This window comes from Vanacampus margaritifer, chromosome 14 (genome assembly GCF_051991255.1).
Source record: "Vanacampus margaritifer isolate UIUO_Vmar chromosome 14, RoL_Vmar_1.0, whole genome shotgun sequence".
Lineage (NCBI taxonomy): Eukaryota > Metazoa > Chordata > Actinopteri > Syngnathiformes > Syngnathidae > Vanacampus > Vanacampus margaritifer.
Genome location: NC_135445.1, coordinates 1,702,340 through 1,726,616, shown reverse-complemented (window position 1 = coordinate 1,726,616; position 24,277 = coordinate 1,702,340). Strand labels below are relative to the sequence as shown.

At 39.3% G+C, this 24,277-nt stretch overlaps 5 protein-coding genes across 8 annotated transcripts; 4 read left to right on the top strand and 1 right to left on the bottom strand.

Moving 5' to 3' along the window:
- Positions 1–648: 648 nt before the first annotated feature.
- LOC144034087 (iron-sulfur cluster assembly scaffold protein IscU-like) lies at positions 649–5,269 on the bottom strand. Its single transcript, XM_077542637.1, has 5 exons — positions 5,088–5,269; positions 3,593–3,706; positions 1,876–1,986; positions 1,723–1,801; positions 649–940 (listed from the first exon to the last, which is right to left on the bottom strand). Exons 1-5 carry the CDS (start codon positions 5,187–5,189, stop codon positions 849–851), a joined length of 498 nt encoding a protein of 165 aa, XP_077398763.1. The 5' UTR covers positions 5,190–5,269; the 3' UTR covers positions 649–848.
- On the top strand, positions 1,881–8,938 carry LOC144034084 (chemerin-like receptor 1). 3 transcript variants are annotated; one of them, XM_077542633.1, is made up of 5 exons: positions 1,881–2,027; positions 3,520–4,117; positions 6,136–6,244; positions 6,772–7,476; positions 7,707–8,938. In XM_077542633.1, the coding sequence occupies exons 3-5, from the start codon at positions 6,201–6,203 to the stop codon at positions 8,017–8,019; spliced, it is 1,062 nt and encodes a 353-aa protein (XP_077398759.1). In that variant the 5' UTR covers positions 1,881–2,027; positions 3,520–4,117; positions 6,136–6,200; the 3' UTR covers positions 8,020–8,938. The 3 variants fall into 3 exon arrangements, with proteins under 3 accessions (XP_077398759.1, XP_077398757.1, XP_077398758.1); XM_077542631.1 differs by having other exon boundaries at positions 6,751–7,476; XM_077542632.1 differs by having other exon boundaries at positions 1,905–2,027; positions 3,541–4,117; positions 6,751–7,476.
- On the top strand, positions 8,703–12,580 carry rnf185 (ring finger protein 185). Its single transcript, XM_077542636.1, has 6 exons — positions 8,703–9,251; positions 9,939–9,957; positions 10,999–11,111; positions 11,196–11,250; positions 11,463–11,580; positions 11,651–12,580. Exons 1-6 carry the CDS (start codon positions 9,046–9,048, stop codon positions 11,746–11,748), a joined length of 609 nt encoding a protein of 202 aa, XP_077398762.1. The 5' UTR covers positions 8,703–9,045; the 3' UTR covers positions 11,749–12,580.
- LOC144034085 (homeobox protein goosecoid-2) lies at positions 12,074–17,120 on the top strand. 2 transcript variants are annotated; one of them, XM_077542635.1, is made up of 5 exons: positions 12,074–12,177; positions 14,415–14,443; positions 14,554–14,751; positions 14,842–15,113; positions 16,193–17,120. In XM_077542635.1, the coding sequence occupies exons 2-5, from the start codon at positions 14,425–14,427 to the stop codon at positions 16,268–16,270; spliced, it is 567 nt and encodes a 188-aa protein (XP_077398761.1). In that variant the 5' UTR covers positions 12,074–12,177; positions 14,415–14,424; the 3' UTR covers positions 16,271–17,120. The 2 variants fall into 2 exon arrangements, with proteins under 2 accessions (XP_077398761.1, XP_077398760.1); XM_077542634.1 differs by lacking the exon at positions 12,074–12,177 and having other exon boundaries at positions 14,418–14,751.
- A 105-nt stretch (positions 17,121–17,225) lies between these two features.
- On the top strand, positions 17,226–24,092 carry ess2 (ess-2 spliceosome associated protein). Its single transcript, XM_077542629.1, has 10 exons — positions 17,226–17,645; positions 18,138–18,300; positions 19,007–19,084; positions 19,159–19,331; positions 20,824–20,941; positions 21,479–21,612; positions 21,730–21,832; positions 21,907–22,016; positions 22,096–22,211; positions 23,577–24,092. The coding sequence occupies exons 1-10, from the start codon at positions 17,499–17,501 to the stop codon at positions 23,854–23,856; spliced, it is 1,422 nt and encodes a 473-aa protein (XP_077398755.1). The 5' UTR covers positions 17,226–17,498; the 3' UTR covers positions 23,857–24,092.
- The last annotated feature ends 185 nt before the right edge of the window (positions 24,093–24,277 follow it).

Below are 24,277 nucleotides of genomic sequence, written 5' to 3'. Positions count from 1 at the left end.
TTTTAAAAAATAATTTGAACCCTGACCCTCATTTAAAAAAATAATAATTTGAACCCTGACCCTCATTTAAAAAAAATAATTTGAACCCTGACCCTCATTTAAAAAAATAATAATTTGAACCCTGACCCTCATTTAAAAAAATAATAATTTGAACCCTGACCCTCATTTAAAAAAATAATTTGAACCCTGACCCTCATTTAAAAAAATAATAATTTGAACCCTGACCCTCATTTAAAAAAATAATAATTTGAACCTTGACCCTCATTTAAAAAAATAATAATTTGAACCCTGACCCTCATTTAAAAAAATAATAATTTGAACCCTGACCCTCATTTAAAAAAATAGTAATTTGAACCCTGAAACCTCATTTAAAAAAATAATAATTTGAATCCTGACCCTCATTTAAAAAAATAATAATTTGAACCCTGACCCTCATTTAAAAAAATAATAATTTGAACCCTGACCCTCATTTAGAATCCTACCTCAAAACCCTAATCCTAGTATGAAACCCTACTTTGGAACCTTAATCCCTTTTGAAACCCTAACCGTACTTTGAAATCCTAGTCTGAAACTCAAATTAAGAAACCCTTAACCTTTGTTTAAATGACCTCGTTTCATCACAAGCGACACATCTCACGCCTTTTTTTTTTTTTTGGACTCGTTTTAATTGATGATCTTGATTACATCATATTAACAACCATGCTGGAAACATAAAACAACAACTGGAAGCGTCAACATTGTGCGTTTGCGTGACAGGCTAAATTACATGACGTCGGGCTGAAGCTGCGGTTGGTTATCAGGTGCAGGAAGTGGCGGCGTTGGCGTCTCGCCAAACGGGAAAGCGGCGCTCAATTGGAGGCCTGGGCCGCCACCTGCTGGTCGTCTTGCTGCTTCAGGCGATAGTCGGCCAGTGCTGCCTTGATGGCGTCCTCGGCCAGCACTAGGTGGGCGGAATAGAGAGAGAGAGAGGGGGGGGGTGCTTTAGTTTATTTTAACTCATTCACTGCCATCGACGGCTATAGACGTCAAAAATTTATTTGAACTATTTAAGTTTTTTTTCCCCCAGTTTTGCTAAAGAGTATGAAAACCTAGAATTTTTTAATTGTACATTTAGAACAGATTAATTACAATTTAAAAAATTTAATCGCCTGACACGAAAAAAAAAAAAGATTATTAAAAATTAGGGGCATCAGGCGATTAAAATTTTTAATCGTAATTAATCGCATGACTTCACTAGTTAACTCACGATTAATCACAAATGTTATATCTGTTCTAAATGTACAATAATTTTTTTTATAGGTTTTCATACTCTTGTTAACAAAAGTGGGGAAAAAAATTTAACTAATAGAAATAGTTCAAATGAATTTTTGACGTCTATAGCCATCAATGGCGGCGAATGAGTTAATGTAAAAATTTGTAACAATTTTACTTAAATTTGTAAACGTGTTTGAGTGTTACACGATGGCACACTGTCTAAAATTAAAAATTAGTAAGTTAAAAATGTCACAAGATACACCAATTTTTCTTATTCCATTACAGATGTCTCACGAATACAAATAAAATTCCATTTGTGTGCGTTGCTGTAGCAGTCGATTGCAGTTTCAGGATGACTGTCAAATCAATGCTAATTTCCATTCGCTCGTCTGTGGCATTTCGCATTCTATGTTAGCATTAAGCTAAGTGAGCGCTCTCGTAGTCAGTTGAACGCGGCGTCAGACGTACTGGAGCAGTGCAGTTTGACGGGCGGCAGGCACAGCTCTTTGGCGATGTCCGTGTTCCTGATGCTCAGCGCTTCGTCCACCTGGGAGAGAGAGAACGCCGCGCGGTGAGCCGGCGGCGTTGGCGCGACATGCAATCTTTCCCGCCGATACTCACAGATTTGCCTTTGATCCACTCGGTGGCCAGCGAGCTGGAGGCGATGGCCGAGCCGCAGCCGAACGTCTTGAAGCGGGCGTCCACGATCTTGCCGTCGTCGTCAACCTCGACCTGGGACGACATTCAAAAGGGGTTGACGCAAGGGATTGCAGGTGCGAGAAGTCATCCATTGTCAAATTTAATAGTGAGTCATTATTGAAAAGTGAGTCATTATTTGTCTCAAACTTGGCAATTTCTGCTTCTCAAAAAGTAAATACTCGCCCATTTCTGCCGACCTCCACGATAGCAGACGGATTATCGTTGTGTCCAATCAAAATAAAACATTTGCTTTTACTTTGAAAAACAACAATCAACATTTTTGCCTATTTTCAAACTTGTTACAATTTGAACCAGTAATAAGTGAATCATACTTCATTTATTTTTATGCACTGTTAACTCATTCACTGCCATTGACAGCTATAGATTTATATATATATAATTCATTTGAACTATTTCTATTAGTTTAACGTCCCCCCCCCCACACACTTTTGTCAACAAGAGTATGAAAACCTAGAAGAAAATGATTTTACATTTAGAACAGATTAAAAATTTGTGATTAATCGTGAGTTAACTATTGAAGTCATGCGATTAATTGCAATTCCAAATTTTAATCGCATGTCGCCCCTAAATTTTAATAATTTAACCGCCTGACGCCCCTAATTTTTAATAATCTTTTCTTTAAAAAAAATATGTCTAGATTTTCATACTCTTGTTAACAAAAGTGGGAAAAAATGTTAAACTAGTAGAAATCGTTAAAATTAATTTTTGACGTCTATAGCCGTCAATGGCAGTGAATGAGTTCATTTGAAATCTCCAATTTTGGAATAAAGGGATGAAAATTACAATATTTTAAACTGATTCATCAATTAATCAACAAAATAATGTACAGATTATTTGATTAATAAAATAGTTTGTTGCAGCACCAGACACAAAATAATGCATATAAAACAATACACCCCCCCCCCCAAAAAAAAAAAACATACAATCAAAATGAAGAATTTATTTGACATAAAAAAAGGAAGGCACAGTTACAATAAAAACAAAAATAACATTTAATATACAGATAAAAATTAAAACTGTTTTCTGGACAAGGGGAAATAAATGTATTTTTTTTTTTAAATGAACATGTAATATTAATAACTATTATTTTCAGAAAAGGAACCCTATCTTTTTAAAATTATTTTTTGGTATACATTTTTTTTTTTAAATATTCAAATTAAAATAAATTGCTAATTTCAAAAACACCATAAAAAAAGGAGAAATACTGAAAAAAATTAAGCTATCTTCAGTGAAGGTTTTTTTTTTTAATTATTAAATAATGAAAGTCATTTTCAGAAAAAGCACAAAAAATGTCATATTGAAATAGTTATTTTTGATAAAGGTAACTTTTTTTTTTATTCCTGAAATTAATAGTAATAAAGTCGGAATTGGTAAAGGTGAATACAAAATAAATAAATAATAACTACTAAAATGGGGAATCAATTGTGGAAAATAACTAGAAAAACGATAGTCACCCTCTTAAAAAATAATTACCAAAGTTATTTTTTTGCAAAAAAAAAAAAAAGCCTAAACCATCTCATCATGATGCAAATGGTTCACTTTTAGGGTATGTATGGGCTGATGTAGGTGCCGTGCTCACGGGCACACAGGCGGCAAACGTGCGATTGTGGCGCCAAACCTGCAGCTTCATGACGTCCCCGCAGGCCGGCGCGCCCACCAGGCCGGTGCCCACCTTCTTGGAGCGTTTGTCCAGGGTGCCCACGTTCCTCGGGTTCTCGTAATGATCCATCACCTTCATCCGCCGCAACACAACTGACGTTAGCGCTTGCTGTACAACGACGGCGTTTTGCACAAACACGCATCAAATGATGAATATTCACATACACGCAGCCGGGGATGGACAACATGTTTACGATTCCAATACCAATCAAAATAATTGATGTGTATATTTCCCCCCCCATTATCCGAGTCCTCCAACGCCGTCTATGAGCGTGATGGAGACCTGCTGGTCACCGTTGCACAAGGACGCCATTCCAGCATGACGCATGAGCCACAATGGAGTAAACACATTAGGAGCGGATATCATTCTTTGCCGTGACAACGACTGCAGCCTGAACTCCACCTGACCCCCCCACCGCCCCCCCCCCTCTCCCCCTCTTCAACTTTCTGCAAGTCACAGTGACCGAGGCAACATTACATCATGGTAAATTACTGTTCACATATAAATATTATCCATATATGTACAGCATGCGACTTTAAAATGTGTTGCAGGTACTCGGAGTGAGTCCAGTTATAACGCCAAGGCAACTTTTTGAGTTCTGAGTTGCATTCAGTGCGCAGTGTCACATTTTACCTAAAAGAAACAAAAAAAAAGTAAAATGTGCGCCATTGGGTAAATGAGGTTGAAAAAAACGTAAGCGTCGTTATTTTAATAGCACAATTGCGCAAATCATTCATTTGAACGTATCGCGATTCAATGGAATTTTATGAGGTTGCTCAAAAAAGCCTTTGCCGATGTTGACTTTCAGTCATCCAATCTTACGAACCACAATTGAATTTGTTTTGCGTTTCATAAAACCTTTAAAAATGACTTTTCCTACCACGCTATCAGTTTTACATGTAAAAAAAAAAAACAGCAATATGTAACATACGTTTAAATATTAATATAATTCTCCTTTTTATTCACAATATAAATTAATTGGTTTGACAAATCGACATCTTTATTCAACATCACACATTTCGATATTTTTATTCATCGGCAATAATTGCATTAATCAATTATTTAACAAGCTAAGCACATTTTAAAAAAACAATACACAATGAAATTCATTAACCATTTGTAGAGTAGGAACTTAACGCTTTTTTTTTTTGTATTAATGTAACAAATATTACCGGACTTTTGATCATTTAAAGCCCCTGTTAATTAGTATACATGATGATAAAGGTGAAGCTCAACAAAATACAAATGATTCATTATGAAAATGATCATTTCACATGACACGTTCAACATTTAACCGTGCGAAAGCAGTTAGGCAGAGCTGAACGTATTTTATTTATTTTACAAAAATAAATCATTCTTATTTCTTAATTTGGAGGTCACCTACGAGCTCATGTGACACTTATCAAATGTTACCTTACGCTGTTTGAAAAGAAAATGAAAGGAGTTTTTCTACCTTCTGGTGATAGCAACACTGAGAGAAGAACTCCGGTACCGAAAGCCTCCTGGTGAGTAAAGTGAGTGGACTGAGGCATTTGTTCGCCAAAGTGGCCGCCATGCTGCTGGATACGAGAACAACAACACAACCGAAATGACGCACTTCCAAACGGACCAATATTTAAGGAAGGCTAAAAGGGCTAACGGCTAACTGGTCACGTGGTTTACGCGTCACTACAAGGGGCGGGGACAGTCACGACTGCGCATATTGTGCGCAGTTAAGGGTTGTCGTTGGCAAAATGTCTGTTTGAATTTATGGTGTATTATACAACGAAAAGATGCGTTATGTATCTGACTGAGACTGAATGGAAAAAATAACGAAAATTATGATCTACGGTCCATATGCATTTCCATAGAGGAGGCTTTTGGAAGCTTAGAGTATTTTACCTTTTTTTTTGTAGTAACACGTCTACACTGCAAATATTTGAATGCTCTTCGTAAAATGACATTTAGAATTAAAATATTTTGCCAGTCTAATCCAATTGTCGGTCCCCAATTTTCCACGTGAAGAAACTTTTATGTAAAAATGTTAACATTGGAATACGTAAACCAGGGGTCCCCAACTTTTTTTTCAACTGAGAGCTACTTTTTGCGCACTGGTTGATTGTGAACGGCTGCCAGTTTCATACACACTTGAGAAATAACACATTTCCTCAAATTACCTTTAATTATGTTATTAATGATATCTGATATGTGAAGACACTGATTGTGATTTGTCACAATGATCAAAACAAGGTAGGAAATGGACAAACCTCAATATACAACATTTTATTTCTCTAAATACCCGCAAGTACTTCTTATTTTTGTAATGGTCACTTTTACAATATTATTAGGAAATCACAATGTCCCATCATCTATTTTAGACAAGCCAACAGGGCTTTTTGAGAGGCTAAGTAACTACCTGATTCAATTCCGGTGACTCCTACTTTAAAATGAAGTGAATGCTTTGTTAAAAAAAAAAAAACATATTGGAAAGAAAATCACATTTCATATTGTCACTTTTTCAGGAACTGGCCAGGAAACAAGAAAATGGGAAGTTGCATAGTTGCATGAGAGTCAGCAGAAATGCTTCATGTCTGGATTGCTTCTAAATTCTAACCCAAGCCAGCACGCAAAGTGAGTATTGTGTTTGTAAAAGGGGTCTTTTCAAACTTGGAAACTTCCATGGGAATAAGCGGGAATTTATTGTACTCATCTTAAATTTGTAAGAATAAATGAGAAGTTTACTGAAGTGAAGTTTGGCCCTTATTAGGAAACTTAAATGTCGCTAGAGAAAATGCTTTTCTTTTGAGTGAAAGATTTTTATTTCACAATCTGAATAGTACGTTGTTATTGTTTTGGGTGGGGGTGTCTATTTTTGTTAAGTTTTGAATGGATTGTGTCAAGGGTTCATGTATTGTATTACCCCAAATTATCTTTTTGGTCCTCAATAAAGTATATAAAATTTTATAAAGTTTTACTTTAGAAATGCATCTGTTGAAATGTCATGCTTTTTAATTGTATTATAGTTTATGGATGTCTGCTCCTGACAAAGAAATGTTAATAATATTTGTATGATGCGACACCTGTCCAGTAAATTACTGCCCTTGAGCTAAATTGAGGGTCTTTTGTGTTAAATCCAGATCAAACTTGTGTGGCTTCAGGAGAGCATCCAAGATGAGTGTGGATTACATCGAATATGGCGATTACACCGCAGACAACGAATCGGAAGCCAACGTCAGCGTGCCGGGCTCGCTGAACGTCGGCGGTCGCCATGCGTCGCTGACGCCTTTCTTTGTGGCCGTCAACGTCTTGGTGTGCGCGGTGGGCCTGGCGGGCAACTCCCTGGTGATCTGGATCTGCGGCTGCAAGATGAAAAGAACGGTGGTCACCACTTGGTACCTGAGTCTGGCCATCTCGGACTTGTTGTTCTGCGGCCTCCTGCCCCTGGAGGTGGTCTACATGCTCACCTCGCATTGGCCTTTCGGACTGGCGCTGTGCAAGCTGGCGTCCTCCGCGCTCTTCCTCAACATGTACAGCAGCGTCTTCCTTTTAGTTCTGATCAGCGCCGACCGATGCGCGGTGGCGTCCTTCCCCGTGTGGTCGCGGAACCACCGCACGGTCCGCGGGGCCTCGGCGGCCGTGCTGCTCACGTGGGCCCTCTCGGCGCTCCTCACCCTGCCCTCGCTCATTTTCAGGCAAACGGCGGCCCGGGGGGATGCGGTCCAGTGCTACACGGGCTACATGGCGCCGTCCACGCACAAGGCGGTGGCTTTGAGCCGCTTCGTCTGCGGCTTCCTGCTGCCTTTCCTGGTGATCGTGTTGTGCAGCTCGGTGCTGGCTGCCAAGCTGCGAGGGATGAGCATCAGGTCCAATATCAGTCATACCCGTCCTAATCCATTCCGGTTGGGATGTTGGCATTTAAAAAAAAAAAGCATTAGCTTAGCCGTGCTATCGAAGCCTCATTGCTAAACCAGGTTGTGTTTTGTCTCTGTTCTTGTGATTGATTGTGATGTTTGACTTATTAAGACACTTGAGCTTGTGCACATTCTTCATTTCTACTCCTCGTGACCCCGCCCCCTCCCTTTCATCCATTTAGATCCAGCAAGCCTTACAAAATCATGGCGGCGCTCATCGGCTGCTTCTTCGTGTGCTGGGTTCCCTACCACACGTTTCTTCTCCTGGAGTTGGACTGGAAGAACCTCAGCCTGGACAGTCTTCACATCGGGATGAAAGCCGGAGCCACTTTGGCGGCGGCAAACAGCTTCCTGTCGCCCATTCTCTACGTTTTTATCGGGAATGACTTCAGCCAAATCTTAAGACTCTCGCTGACGCAAAAGCTGGAGTCGGTGATGGCGGAGGATTTCCGGACAGGACGTTCTCAGTCGGTGCAAAACATGCAAAACCTTTGATCCTGTGTTCCATTTGCATGTTGGTGACGATAGCTGTGTGCTGTATGTGAACAGCGGAAGGTGTCTTGTGGTTGGACGCAGGAAAAAGTCTCAGGAACAGATGAAAACAAAGTCGGACATTTTGGTTTGATACTTTTTTGGGTCCATGTCACTCATTTGTGCCACAAAGAATCAGAACCCAAAACTACTTTGACAGATTTTCACAAATTGAGTGTCTGTTTATCCTAAAAGGACGTTTGAAAAAAGTCTCCTACTCCAAAGTGAAAAGGAACTTGGTTGTTTTGCTTGCAACACAACAACATCGTTAACACTGAGCTCACCAGTACAGCTTTTTTTGAAACTGCGCTTGCCTTGAATTGACCACATAACTTCTACATTTGTTGTCCTTTGCTGCATTTCATTTTATTCACTGGAATTTTCATTTCCCCTTCAAGCCTTTCGTTTTCAATTTATGCCTGCCTTCTTTCAAAATGTATGTTTCAAATGCATATACTGTATTGATGATTTATTTTTTATTTTTTAAAAAGACTGACTTAAACCTATTTTGGTAATTAGTATTATTATTATCTATATTTCACTGAATTGAATTTACAAAATATGGCATCACTTAAGTCCTCCCGACGCTAGATAGCGCTGTGTGCTTTTAGTTTTAATGTATTAGGGGGTGAAATCCGTGAAGAAAAACGCCAACTCTCTACGATGTGACGTAACTAGCTTCCTCAACTTCGAACAATAATAAATTCGCACTTTTGCTTTCAAAGGCGTCTTTTGAATACTTTGCCGTGGGTTCACGTCACTTCCGACTACTACTTATTTTCGTTCCGTCGCTTAGCTTAGCTGTTAGCCTACGACAGCTTGACACCAGGAAGCAAGCTAACGGTGTAGCTTCGACCCCGAAGACGCCGAACTCCGAAGAATTGTGCGACTTCCGGGTGCCTTCATGTGCGACTTTTGACGTGCTGGATGTTGGCGGAGCTTCGCCAGCCGGCTGTACTTTGTTTTTAACCGACTAGAGTTGTAGTTTAAATGGCCACCGCGGCCCCCTCTTCACCCCCTCCGGTCAGCGGCTGCCCTGGAGGAGCAGCAGCCGCCGCCGCCGCCGAGAACGCGAGCCCCGGGTCCAGCGGCTCGACCGCAGCCGACGGTGGCAACCAGGACAGCACGTTTGAGTGCAACATTTGTCTGGACACCGCCAAGGATGCAGTCATCAGCCTGTGTGGACACCTCTTCTGGTAAGAAGAAGTGGAAGGGAAAAAAACCTCCACGACGCTGGTGGACTTTCAGCGTTCTCATTCCAAATTTTCCATCATTTCAATTGACTTGAAGATTTGTTCCTGGTTCTAAATTATAAAAAAAAATTCCAGGATTGGGGATTTGACATGAATAATAATAATTTTAAAAAGACCGTAAAGACTATTTTCCAAATCTAGCATTTATTGAGATGGTCTTGCAAACAGTTATCGTTTTCGTTGCAAATCAGACAACAGCAAGTCCACATATTTTACCTAGCTATAAAATGACACTAAAATTGTATGTATTATACTTTGTGAAGAAAAAATAAGTGCAAGTCAAGTTACAAAAAAATATATATATATTTGCAAAAAATATGTTCTGTCTGCCCTCCCCAATGTAATCCATCTAATCACCACACCACGAACAACATTTGACCAAACCCAGAAAACACATGAGCTGTGATGTTCGCAAGGCCATCAATCGGACCGCGACATATGAACGCTCGAAAACTGATGAACATATTTGCTGAGGCTACCTAATGTGGGCTGAGCTTCAAAGTTTGATCATTTGGCTGCTTCGCTATGAGAGACAGTGTGCAAAAGCTTGCTTGAATATTGTTGTTTTTGTGCCTTATGTTTAATGTGACGTCTTTCTTTCCCAAATGCTCCTCAATCAATCGTGATCAGCTGGCCTTGTTTGCATCAGGTAAGCGCAACTGTCATTTTCAAACATTTACTAGTCCAGGTTATCATCTCCAGTTGAAATCAGAAGTTTACTATAAATAAAGACATGTACCCTATTTTCCGTCACTGTCCGACATGAACTCAAATAAAACAACTAGGTCATATTTGGACGTTGTTTGGGTAGCAGCCAACCAGGATTTAACATAATATATCATATCGTCGCTGCTATGTGAAAAATACTTATGTCTATGTTTTGGGGATGTCTGCATTCTGTTTCTTCCCAAAAATGTAAAAAAAACAAACATAAATGGACAAAAGAGCGACGATATATATCGTTGTTGTTATACCTCGGCTGACGAACGCTTCAGCTCACAAACTTTTCGCCTCACGAACATTAAATTCGCGAGCATATAGTCTCAGCTGACGAACTAGTTTTCGGCGGACGAACCAAATCACGCGACACGAGAAATCACGAGAAGCTGACGCACGCTCACGGCGTCCCAGTTCATCACCCTCCTTTCTTTGAGTGCGGACGTGGTTTGTGTTTGGTCGACATTTTGGAGTGTACTTTTGCTATCATGGGACTGAAAAAGACCCAACCACAGGCTAGTGTTAAGCCTAAGAAGACCTTAAAGAAAATTACGGTCGAGCAGAAGAAGGAGATCATCGAAAAACACGAACGAGGTGTGCGTTTGTGTGACTTAGTTAATTACAATACAATAGCACATTTATTATACATAAAATAAGGTATATTTTGTGTAGTTTTAAGGCTTATTTAGTAGAAAATTATGTTTTATGGGGACCTGGGAACGGATTATTCTCATTTTAATGGTTTCCTATGGGAAATAAATGTTTGGAAGACGAACTTTTCGCCTCACACACACTTTCCGGGAACCAATTAAGTTCGTGAGCTGAGGTATCACTGTATTTCCTGTTTACACTTTTCCAGCCCCTCTCCTAGTCCTATAGGAAAAAGTGGTTATTTTTACAAGGTGGATGTGAACTTCTGTTTTCAGCTGTGTATTAGAAGTTTTGGGGATACAATTGTTTGTTTTTTTTCAAGTGGTTGGAGACGAGACCGAGCAGACAAGTGTGCCCAGTGTGTAAAGCCGGCATCAGCAGGGACAAGGTAATCCCCTTATATGGGCGTGGAAGCACCGGTCAGCAGGACCCCAGGTAGGAAGCTCTTCAATACAGACACAGCAACAAAGGTCATCGTGACTGAAGTCAAAGGCACTTTTTGTTTTGTTTGTTTTGAAGAGAAAAAACACCCCCGCGACCACAAGGCCAACGGCCGGAGCCAGAAAATCGCGGCGTAAGTATCACTCACAACATGTCATTGAAGGCTCCAGTAATGGACTTTATTTAAAAAAAAAATATATATATATATATAGCAGTGACATAATTTAATAGAATGTAAAGAATTCAACTGTTGTGCACCATGATACGGGCATTGTGCTTCTCCGTGTGGTGTTTTCACCTTGGCCACCAGGGGGCAGTCATTACAAGCGTCCTCCCATTCCACAGGGCTTCCAAGGATTCGGCTTTGGGGACGGAGGTTTTCAGATGTCCTTTGGAATCGGCGCCTTCCCCTTTGGCATTTTTGCCACGGCCTTTAACATAAACGACGGCAGACCCCCACCAGGTATTCAGCGTACCCTTTGAATTGATGGGCTCCTAATCCTAACTTTATTACCCCCCAATCCCTTGCTCAGCTGCCCCGGGAACCCCGCAGCACATGGACGAACAGTTCCTGTCCCGACTCTTCCTCTTCGTGGCGCTGGTCATCATGTTTTGGCTCCTCATTGCGTGAACACGACATGGGATTTATTCCTAGAGACAAGATAAGACTCTTTGTTTTGTTTTCCTTTTTATAGGAAGCATTTCTTATATATATATATATAAATATATATAAATGAGTGCTGACTGCAGAATTAACACAGTACACGTGATAATATAGCTCTTGTTGGCTTCTGACGGTGGCCCTAATATAGCGAATGAAGTGACCGTTGACATCCATAACAATAATAATGCCAACGATTTCAAACATCACCCAGTTGTCGACGTTGATTGGCGGAATGGAGTAGCTTTGTGTCGTGATTGGCTAATTCTGGATTCACAGATTTTGCAAATTTGGTCTCGTTCTTCTCTATTGCTTTGGCGCCATCTTGGTCTCAAGGAACTATGTTGAAGTCGGGGGGGAGGAGCTTCATTTGGCCAGACCATTTCTACAAGAACAGCAGTGCGTCTTGTGGCGTCTCTTGCCAATTCTAAAACTTTTTAGAGGAGGGGGACGTCAACAACTCACAGATTTTCGTGAGAGGAGGACACTTGTCTTTATTTTAGATGCTGTTAAGAGAATGTTAATGATGGTGCAATTCGTTTATTTGATTCCTTTACTGTATGTCACTAATACTTGGTCACTTTCCTTTTTTTTTTTTTTTTTGTCCCCATCCCCCAAATATAACTAAAGCACAAGGAAAAATACCCACAGAATGTGTGCTTGCATTATATGATTAATTTAAAAGGAAGATTTGCTGAATGAAAATATTTGAATCACTATGTAAAATCATGTCAATGAAAAATATAAAGTGTTTATGTTCTGATGAGAAGAAAACATATTAAAGTGGTACTTCCAAGTCCCATCCCCCTCCGAGGGTGTCAATTTTGTCAACTTCAGCTCGTTATATCAATATGAAATATCATTTCTTACATTCCTTATTTTATGATTTGAGTCGTATAATTCGGGCTAAAAAAAACAAAATCTGTTTTCTATCCTCGCTACCCGATTACATTTCTTTTTACAAATTGGACAAGAGAGCAATTTCATGTAAAAAAAAAAAAATAAATAAAAAAGGGAGGCTTTAAATGACTATTGCATTCCAATGCATTAAATCAATGACACAATTAGATTTTAATAAACAGTGATATCCTCAGCCAAAGCTCCCCCTAGTGGCTGTGGAAAGACTGCACAATGAGCACTACTGAATAAAGGTTGACGTAAAAAAAACAAAAAGACTATTTTGAGGTTGTTTTACAAACAACCTGCACATTGTGCAATCAACATGGAATGAAGGGTGTTAAATATTAAAAATATTTATTTTAATAATAATTATCTGAACAAAATGAAATTTAACATGAATATCTTGTATTTGTTGTGGATTCAAATGCATATCAATTCAAAAGTACTTGCAAATCATTGTCCAACTTTATTATTAACATTGGGGGTTTTCTATATTGATAATAACGTAATATGGTTGCTACTTTGTGCATTCTTTAAAAAAAGGACGACTGTACATACGAGTATTTCTATTTCCTATTAACTCATTCACTGCCATTGACGATAATAGACGTCAAAAATGTATTTGAACAATTTTTATTAGTTTAACATTTTTTCCCATTTTTGTTAACAAGAGTATGAAAACCTAATTTTTTTTTATTATATATTTCGAACAGATATAAAATTTGTGATTAATCGTGAGTTAACTAGTGAAGTAATGCGATTAATTACAATTACAAATGTAATCGCCTGACGCCCCTAATTTTTAATAATCTTTTTTTTTATTCATTCACTGCCATTGACGGCTATAAACGTAAAAAAAAAAATATTTGAACTATTTCTATTAGTTCAATTTTTCCCCCCACTTTTTTCCAAAACCTATAATTTTTTTATTGTACATTTAGAACAGATGTCAAATTTGTGACTAATCGTGAGTTAACTAGTGAAGTGATGCCTGTCACCCCTAATTTTTAATAATCTTTTTTTCCATGAATTTATGGCAGTGAATGAGTTAATGTCATGGCTGGAGAGTGTAGATTCTTACAAGGTAGTTTTAGGGATGGGGCATCATTTGCATCTCAGATTCTCTCCAAATCAAAGAATCCGTCAATTCATTGTTCATCTTCCGCACATCCTCAATCCAAAAACTGTAATCAGGTGACGGTCCTTTTGACATTTCAAACGTATCTCACTTTTTTTCCTGGGAATAAAAGGCCGTTGTTGAGCAAATATGACTTGAGCAACGTAGCGTTGCAACGGCATCTTTTCTTCTGCTCCTAATCCCCTGTAATGAAACGGGAGCCGTTAGAGGCGCACAATGAGCGCCGATAGCATCTGGCAAGCTATTAAAGCCGCCGTCAAAGGGATGAGATGGCGTTTATTGTGATCTGCTCTCAAAAGGCCGCATGTGAGGACACATTGTGGAATTAATCGCCGGCCTGCTATGAAATCAACTCTGTGCCACGCTGATAACAGGAGGAAGAAAAAAAAAAGGCAACTGTTAACATGGAACAAGATGGCTTCATCGTCCGTCTGTATCGTATCGTAATCCACGTTTATTGGTTAATACAGAAGAAATCAGAGATGATGAGTGAAAACTTTTCCCTCCTCTAAATCCGCCTCCCTAATACCGAGATTTTCTCTGTAAACCCGCCAACAATGAGGATCTTTGGCGCTTTTCCACATCTCATTTTATGCAGCCGAAATCTGATGAAAAGGAATGACGAAGGTGAGATTAACCTTTTCACAAAAACTAGCCCCAGATTAGCTGGTTTATGTCTGCAAGTGGGGATTTTACCTTTTTCTGTTTTTTTTTTTTTTCTTCTTCCAATCTTCCAGGTGGCGTTCTGCAAGAAGCTGGGTCCAGTGTTGCCGAGGCTGTCGACATGGAAAGGCAAAAGTTCCCGTTCACCATCCAAGACATCCTGGGGAGTTATCCAGACGCGGCCCGGGATAATCCAGCGGTGTGGTGTTTGTGTTGTTGCTGCTGCTGCTGCTGTTGTTGCGGGGACGGAAGGATTGACCTTCCTCGTCAAGGTTAGTGCAAAATGTCAAACTTGCCAAATTGGGACATTGCAACCCAAATATGTTGCTGCCGTGGAAACATGACGACTGACCTCCCCCAAGGTAAGAGTTGCTCCTCTGCGGTGCCAACACCGCGACCACTCGCTGGGCTTCCCTCCCAAGCGGGGTGGCTGGCGATGTCGGAGCCCGCCGTGCGAGAAGATGAGGCGGCAGCGGCGGCCCAGACGCCGAGGAGGACCCGGCGACACCGAACCATCTTCACCGAGGAGCAGCTGGACGCGCTGGAGGAACTCTTCCTGCAGAATCACTACCCGGACGTCAACGCTCGGGAGAAACTAGCGCAAAGCACTCGCCTCCGAGAAGAGAGGGTGGAAGTAAGATGGGGCTACGGTGGCCGGCGAAGGCCAAATGATTGATTTTTTTCCATCTTGAACATCCAAACAAAATATCTGACAAGAGCATGTCATTCTTATTTTTTCTATATATTGCAATGAAAGCATACAAAATGTTATTGTTTTTGAGGTTTAAAAATACAATTGTTAATAAAATAAATACATGCAAAAAAAAAAAACATTTAATAGGTCTGGAAATAAAGATCTGTTTTAATATAATTTGTCAACATAAAGGCTTTTTAATGACCAGGCCTGTGTGATGCTTGAGAAAAAAAATTAATAAAAAAATAGTCACAAATTTAGTGTAACTTCATCTTTTTTTGTTGAAACAAAATGTCTAAATAGTGTGTGTCTATTTTTTTAACACTATTTTTTAAAATAGTTTTTGGATTTAAGCAAATTAAATTAATTAATTATTCCATTATATTTCAAATTAAATTTTGTAGCTTATTTTTTGATCCCAACAAGTGATATATTTATTTATTTATTTGTAGGTTCAACAAAGACAGACGACTTGTTCATCAGCAAAAAAAAATAAAAATTATCTCCAAAAGCTTTTGCTTTTTTATATCCTTTTTGCTAAGAAAACATGTTATACAGTATATACTGTGGAGGATTTCAACTTTGATGCTTTGAAAAAAAAAAAAAGATTTATTCTTAGTGTGTGATTCAATTTAAAAAAATTTAATTACCCCCCCAAAATATTTTTTGATTTATTTGAAAAATAGATACATGATGCAACAAAAATATTTTTGTTTGACATGAATAAAATAAATAATTCTTTAAATTTCCCTCCAAATGAGTAAAAAGCACCTTTAAGAATTCTTTAAATGAGATCTTGTATGCTGTAGTCCAACAAAAAAATATATTATTTCTAGCTTTACTGAAAAACAATAATCCCCAAAATTTGGAGACGCAGCAATTTTGTTGAACAGTGATGTATTAAGTAACATTTAAAAAAATCAATACTCGCAGTTACAGAATTTTTTTTTGTATATCTAAAATAAAAGTATAAATTAATCTTGTTTTTATTTTCTTTGTTCTATCTTTTCTGTTTTCAGGTGTGGTTTAAAAACCGCAGAGCCAAGTGGAGGCGCCAGAGAAGACTCTCATTTAATGCTGGAACTACAGAAAACTAGCATTGTATGGATCCCCATCAGTTTGCCACTCACTCATTTATTAACACTTTGTACTAGGGATGCACCGAAATGAAAATGCTTGGCCGAAACCGAAAATGAAAAATGCTTGGCCGAAAACCGAAACGCGGCGTGAATTTTATTTCGGCCGAAAATGTTCGGTGACCGAATATTCGGTGCATCACTACTTTCTACCATTCTTACTCCATGAATGTAGACTCTTTTGAATGTTCCAGTGACTGTAAAGAATGCCCTTTAGAGACTCTAGCATCAAATCACAACACACTTTGTACAAAAACAAAAAAGAGTCAACAAATAAAGTTGTTGAAAAGGAAAATGCATCACAGTATTAAGAGAAGACATTATGGCTATAATTACACATGCATAGAATAGCTGAACGCGTTGTTGTGTCTTATCTTCGAGTTGCAAACCTTGCAAGTTGACATGTTCTTTTTCCTGATTTGATCAAACATCATCCTTGAATGCAAATATATTCATCTTGGGTTACTATGCTGCTACTACTGTCAAAAACATTATTTAAATATACGAATATCTATTAATTACAGTTATTACTTTCCAGCATGTTTTAAGATTTATTTTTTTAATTAAGGAAAAAGCCTTACATTTCTCCGAAGTGCAGCTATTATTGAGTGATGGCTTTATTCGAATACATAAACAGAAACATATACATCATTCGGCACAGTTTACATAAAGGAATAGTAGGAAGTAAAACTAATCTAATCCTACTCATTAGCCCATCATTTATGTTTAATTAATATAAATACAGTATTGAATAAAACATATGAGTCGTTCTCTTGGAAAATAAATAATTAAAAATGGACAAATACTGCTACTTGGTTGGTTCATTTGTGAAATATCAAGTCCTAACGGACAGCTGTAGTAGTTCCATTATTGTCCTGCTAGTGGCAGTCGAGTGTCCTTATCGCGCATTTCCTTACGAAAAAGACTACTTCCGGTGATGTCACGGACCAGTCTGTTTATCGCCATTGTGTTTTCCGGTCCTACTCTCTGAATTTCGTCATCGCGACGCCTGGATAAACGCGCCATTTATCTAAAAAAAGGATAAAACTATATTACACGAGGACATTTAAACGACTAATTTATACGTTTATAATACAATTGGACAAGACTGTAAGGCCGTTGTCTAGCGACAGTTAGTCGTTAGCCTAGCCGCATTTCGCTTTCCAGTTAGGGGGACAGTGGCAGCGCCATGGACGGCAGCGCCAGCGTGAGGAGAGCCCTGTGCGGCACTCTGGTGCCCGTCGCCCTCACCGCCGTCGCCCTCAGGCCGGAGCCCAAAGACGGGGACGCGGAGAAGCCGCACAAAAAGGTCCTTAACGAGGAGGATTACATTGAGGTATTTGCTCGTGAACGTCAATAGTGACGTCATTTCAAATGTTGCGCATGCGTATGCCGAGATTTTAATTGCATCAAATCATTATTGATACTCTGGTCATATACAGTCAGCAATGAGGCTCCGAGCGATTTATTAGAAACTAATCTATTATCACATTTTCCAATTATTGTTTTGAGAAGGGTTTTTTTTGTGGAAAAAATCCAATTAATCAATCAAATTGGATGGATGAATGAACAAAATGATCAACAGCAACCTTAATTTAATCGTCATTGTCAGAAAATGAGTAACTTAATAATTAGGTAATTCCTGTATATTTTGGTGTAATACAGTGTTATTTTGGATCATTTCAAATAACAACATTGAACCAGATTAACAGCATTTCTGTTCATATAAAGGGGGAAATGATTTGAAGCAAGTGTTTGGAATTGGCCCCCCGATCAAAACAAGTGTGACATGATATTTGTGATTGGCGTTTTTGATTGGTTCGAACAGAGCTTGGAGAAGATCATCCAGAGGGACTTTTTCCCAGACGTGACCAAACTGCAGGCCCAGAAGGACTATCTGGACGCGGAGGAGAGCGGAGACCTCGAGCGCATGAGAGAAATCTCCATTCGCTACGGGAAGTCCAAAAACACGCCCCAATCGTCTGCCCCCTGTAAGTACAATCATCGGGTCCCGAACAATGTGCATCTTTTATACAAAAATATCAATAATTGATTAATAAGTCGATTATTTAAAAAAATAATAATAATTCCATGAATGCTTAAAACAGCGGATATGATCTATAGGTAGAACATTTGACTTTTTCACAATATATTGTGGATTAGTATTTGTTTAACTTTAGATGATTTTTCAAGTCCCAAAATTTTCTGGCAATTATTTTTTTAAATTGTAATTAATTGCATGACTTTTTTTCTCTTTTTTCCAGGCAATAATTTTTTTAATTGTAATTAATCGCATGACCTTCCTAGTTAACTCACAATTAATCACAAATTTTATATCTGTTCTAAATTTTACAATAAACATTCTAGGTTTTCATACTCTTGTTAACAAAAGTGGGGGAAAAAAAGTTAAATTAATAGAAATAGTTCAAATGAATTTTTGACGTCTATAGCCGTCAATGGCAGTGAATGAGTTAATAATATAAAAAAAATTATTTTAATAAAGACATACTTACTGTTTCATGAGAAAGTAAGATTATATCCACGTTTCATCAACAAAACTCCCTCCGCTATTGTTGATAGAATCTGTGATTATCATTTTGAAAAGGCCTAAAACAACCGGTCAGGCTCTAAAAATAATATTCCTTCTGTTGTGAAACTCTTGTATGGTGGTTGCAAAATGACATCCTGTCGCGTTAGATGTGACGCCGGCAAGCTTTGAGACGCCGGTGGGCCGCGCGGGTTCGCCGTCCATCTCCAACAGAGGCGCAGATGCAGGTAAGTCGGACGCGCGGCGCTCGTTGCTCCGCAAGACCCGCGCTTGACGTCTGCGGGCGCTTCACTGTACGCAGAAAGCGTGGCGGGCGACAAGGGCGAGGAGAAGGAGCTCCCGGCGCTGGATCGCTTCCTGGCCCAAAACACCAGCGAGGACAACGCCTCGTTTGAGCAGATCATCGAGCTGGCGCAGGACAAGGAGAAGATGAAGCACGCGTGGTTGTACCAGGCTGAAGCCGAGTTCAAACAGGTACAAGAGTCAAACCCTGGTCTTTCCATCTTCTTGCCGTCAACAATCGGGAAACTCTTAAGGAAGGGTTTGAATAAGACAACTTTGAATAAGAGACCGAGCATGCTTGCTTCAAGAAGTTCATCGGACGCTCCCAAGTCGGGTTACTGGAAAAAGGACTTGTCTACAAACAAAGTCCACTAGCTTATTGCTAACATTTAATGTAAAATCCCATTGACTGGCTAACTGAATTAGCACAGATGTCACAGAGATTCTAATCCTTTACAGTGACAGGCTTTGACCGAAAGAAGCTGTTGGGCGGAAACCTTGCATGTCCAAATATGGTCAATTTCTGATTTTTTTTTTCAAATTATTTGTATTCTTCCGCAAATTAAAATATTGAAATTCACTTGAGAACACTGAGAAGTGTTGTAAAACTTTCCCCTCGCGCTGCAGGAACCGTTGAGCGTCAACGAAGTCGCCCGAAGACATGCGACGACGGGATTTGATAGTTGGCAATACAATGCATGATACACACTTGAATGTTGCCATGTTGGGCACCTCAAGTTGAGGTGCGACAAGAAATGGACAACTAATTGAATATCAGATCAATCGATCACTTTTTATTAATCGATTAATTATTTAGAGACCGTTTAATACAAAGTTGTCCAAATTTGTGTCATTTTCATCCTCTTAACAGTTCATATTTTCCTTTAGTGGTCCTACATGACTTTTTGTGCTGAATCAAAAAAACAAAACAAAAGATTTGTAAAAACCTTTTACTTTGGAAAACAACAACCGGCATTTTTGACGATTTTCTGACGTTACGGAGCAAAACAGTCACTGAATCGTAATTTATTTGTTTGAGCATTTTCTGCACTGTCAATTTGAAAGGATTTCCTTAATTAAAACATGCTTTTGTTTTATCTGATTCTTGGATCTTAAGAATCTGTCGATTACTTTGCCGGTTAAACAATTAATGGAAAAAAATTGTTAGTTGCAGCCCTAAATTCAAGCAAGTTGGCGGATGTATTTTCAAATCCTAAAAATCAATCATGGAAATGCACAGATTCCACCAGGCAGCGCCGATGTTTTACCGCCGATGTTTAACCGCCGATGTTTAACTCTTTGACTGCCAAAAACGTTAAATAACGTTTAGCAAAATCCTATGGAGGAGTGCCAAAGACCTTAAAAGACGTTTTTTTTTTCAAAACAGAGGTGAAACTATCCATTTTCTATTGTTGATTACTGAAAAACGGAATAAGGTAGAAACAAACTTTTTTTTCTGATGAAAGATGAGAGTCCAATCTTTCATTTGGTAGTATGTGTGTTTCCATAGTCCAAACACATAATTTTCTGTGGACCTTGAAAGATCAGTCAAAAATGCATAAATCGGCTGGCACCCACGGCATCCCTTTTCTGAAAACGTCTGGCAGTCAAAGAGTTAAAAAAAATTTTTTTTTTATTATTATGGCTCGAACCCATGTTTTTTGCCCCCTTTTTTGCTCCCTAGCGTCATGAGGAGAACCTCGCCTTACCGCAAGCAGAGAAGGCCGCTCTTGAGTGCGTGAAAGCCGGCCTGGAGACGTGGGAATACAAAGCAAAGAACGCCTTGATGTATTATCCAGAAGGTACAATGAAAAATCCTGGACGTGCAGTTGAACCTCTGCAGTTCATCATTATGTCCGATTTCTATCATCGTTTTGGGGGGTGAAAAAAAAATCTTCATTTGAAATCTTCTACTGCTGCACGTTATCCAAAAAAAACAACCCCGATAGTGCCAGCGAGTTTCGAGCATTTGAACTCATTTAAAATCGATTCTGAATCGTGCTAAATGAGAATCGTAATTCTTGGGAGAATCGAGTTGTTGTTGTTGTTTGTTTGTTTTTGTTTTTTGTTTTTTGTTTTTTTTTTGGGGGGGGGGGGCACAGCCCTAATGTGCAGTATTATTCGTATGTCTGTTTGGAAGATGGACGGATCATACTGCCGCCAAGTGGCCAAAGCGGACACAAATGAAGGCATGAAGGAGCAGCACAATGTCTATTTGCTTGAAGTAAAAAGAGTGTTGCCATTGTTTCCCATTAAAAAAAAATAAATGCGCGGGTGTGAGACTGGAAGGCTTTCATTTGTATTGACTTGCATTCAAATGTCCATTTTTGTCATGTCAGGTGTCAAAGACGACGAGGCGCTCTTCAAGAAACCCCGCGAGGTGCTCCACAAGAATACGCGTTTCACCGGCGACCCGTTCAGCAAGGCGCTGAACAAGAGTCAGATTCAGCAGGCGGCGGCGCTCAACGCGCAGGTTGCATAAAGAAAAAATATTGTCCGAAAGTGGAATTTAAAAATAAATAAATAAATTAAGCTAATATTGTCCAGTCGATTAAAGTAACCTTGTCCCTGTGATTGCTGTGTGGTCCAGTTCAAGCAGGGTAAGGTGGGTCCAGACGGCAAAGAGTTGATCCCGCACGATTCTCCCACGGTGAACGGTTACGGCTTCGAAAGGACTCCCTCACCCGCCCCTGGTGAGCCACTCAACAAACGCACTCACATGTGTCTTTTTTCTTTTTTGTTCTTACCGTGGGTTCTCTTGCCTCAGGTGTGGCCGAGTCGCCACTCATGACGTGGGGAGAAATCGAGAGCACCCCGTTCCGCTTGGACGGATCCGACACGCCGTACGCCGAGAGGAATCACGGACCCTCATTTAAGGTAGCGGAAAGTCCCGCGGCGTTTTCCCAAAAGCAGTACGGACGACACGTGGAGATTTCTGGCCGTGTTGTTGGCACAGATTCCCGAGCCGGGCAGACGAGAGCGGCTGGGCTTGAAGATGGCCAACGAAGCCGCCGCCAAAAATCGGGCTAAGAAGCAGGAGGCCTTGAGGAAAGTCACGGAAAACCTGGCCAGGTAAACGACGCACCTGTTCAAGCATATCGCGATTCACAAAATGCTGACGGAACTAACGCTGGGCAGATTGTTTTTTTTTTTCTTTGACAAAAAAAAGTCAATCTTAGGAAAGAGAAAAGTTACCAAAAAATCATTTTCAAGTCTTATTACAAGACATGCCATGAAGCGAATACTTTTTTTAATAATTTTTTTTTACGCGAAAAGTAGACCTTTTTTTGAAAATCGTATTAATATTTCTCCAAAAGTTTTATATTCAGCTGTATTTTTATGTAGAAAAAAATGTATGCTATGATAAAGTAGTTTTTTTTAAAAAAAAAGTTGAAGTTAGTTTTTTTTTTTTTTTTTTTTAAGTAAAGCCGTCATGTTTTCCAGAAAAATACTTTTATGAGACGGAAGCAGCAAGTTATCTTACAAGAATACATTTGTATTCTTTAAGTTATGATTTTAGAAGCATAAAATCATATTTGTAGAATTTTTAAACTTAAAAATAATGCAATTGTTTTTGTTTGTTTTTAAAGAAAAAATCTTAATTGTATGCTACTAAAGTATATTTTCAATAAATGTATATATTTTTTATTAAATATTAAACATTTTTGGGTTATGTAAATGTTTGCGTAAGTGTGTAAATGCTAGAGATGGACCATTTTTTGCAGGACCGGTACCGATTATTAGTAGTCAAGGACCGATATTTGGAGCCGATATTTATTTTCACTAAAAGGGAAAATATTGGCATCAAAATGTGAAAAAATACAAACTCTCGCTCTTAATTATTTTTTATTTTATTTTTAAGCATATGTTTATTGAATAACTTTTTGGGTTTGTAAAATATTATAAAAATAAAATCTTAGTCAATAGGCATCTTTGTTTTAACAATCTAACAAAAAGTTAAGGAATCTCCCAGCGGCAGTAGCATGTCTTCAAAAAGGGAAATAAAAACTTAACGTAAGTAGCTCCTATTGTGCTCTACAGTAAATTAAGTTTTCTACCATTTCAAAATGTCTGAAGTATTAAAATGTTACTTTTCTTAGTTTTATCTTCAAATAAACACACAAGTGCAGAAAGTTCCCAGGGTCAGCAGCAGCATCTATGAAATTGAATAATTACTTCCCTGAAGTTTTGATTTGTTTTCCCCCCTGAACACTTAAAAAAAATAAAAAGGGATCTATTATCGTTCGTATGATTCTTCAAAATGGCCAATGGCGATATTCATTAAAATGCTGAACATCGGCGCCGATAATCGGTTTATCCCTAGTAAATGCAGCACGGCGTTAACTTGAGTCTCATTCAAAAAAACGGCATTCAAAAGCCTGAACTTGGATTTGATGCGAGCACGTGAATTTGACTTGAAACGTGTTTTTGCGTCAGCCTGACCCCGAAAGGCCTGAGCCCCGCCCTGACGCCGGCCCTGCAGCGTCTGGTCAACCGCACGTCCAGCAAGTACACGGACAAAGCTCTGCGCGCCAGCTACACGCCGTCGCCCTCGCACCGCGCCGCCGGCTGCAAGTCGCCCTTCGGCGGGCCGGCCACGCCCTCGTCCACGCCCACGCCCGACAAGGCCAAGACGCCCGGCGAGCACGACGTGTCGTCGCTCACCGACAACCTGCTGCAGCTGCCCAAGAGACGGAAAGCCGCGGACTTCTTCTAGCAGGACCTTCTGGTGGACTTGATGCTATGCCGGGAATTCTTTTGCTGACCCCTTTTGTATTTATTTGTGTTCTTTGCACGTTGCGACATACGTGACAAGACAAGACATATCCGCGTCGCAGAGGGAAATTTCATGTTCAAAGTTCAACAACTATCTGAAGAATGACTATTTTTTTTCTATGTTGACTTCTGTATTCTTAAAAAAAAATAAAAGGTGACCAAGATTGATGAAATGTTCCCACACCTACTCACATATTTACATTTTTTTTATTTTAAATATATCCTTATCCGCGGCAAAACGTGCTTATGCTTTTGTGCTCTTTCTAAAACTCACAAAATGGTACCAATGAAAAAGTATTACGGTATATCGGTGTAGGGAGAAAAAAACAGGAAAAGGGTTGTGGGGACAATGGACAAGTTGC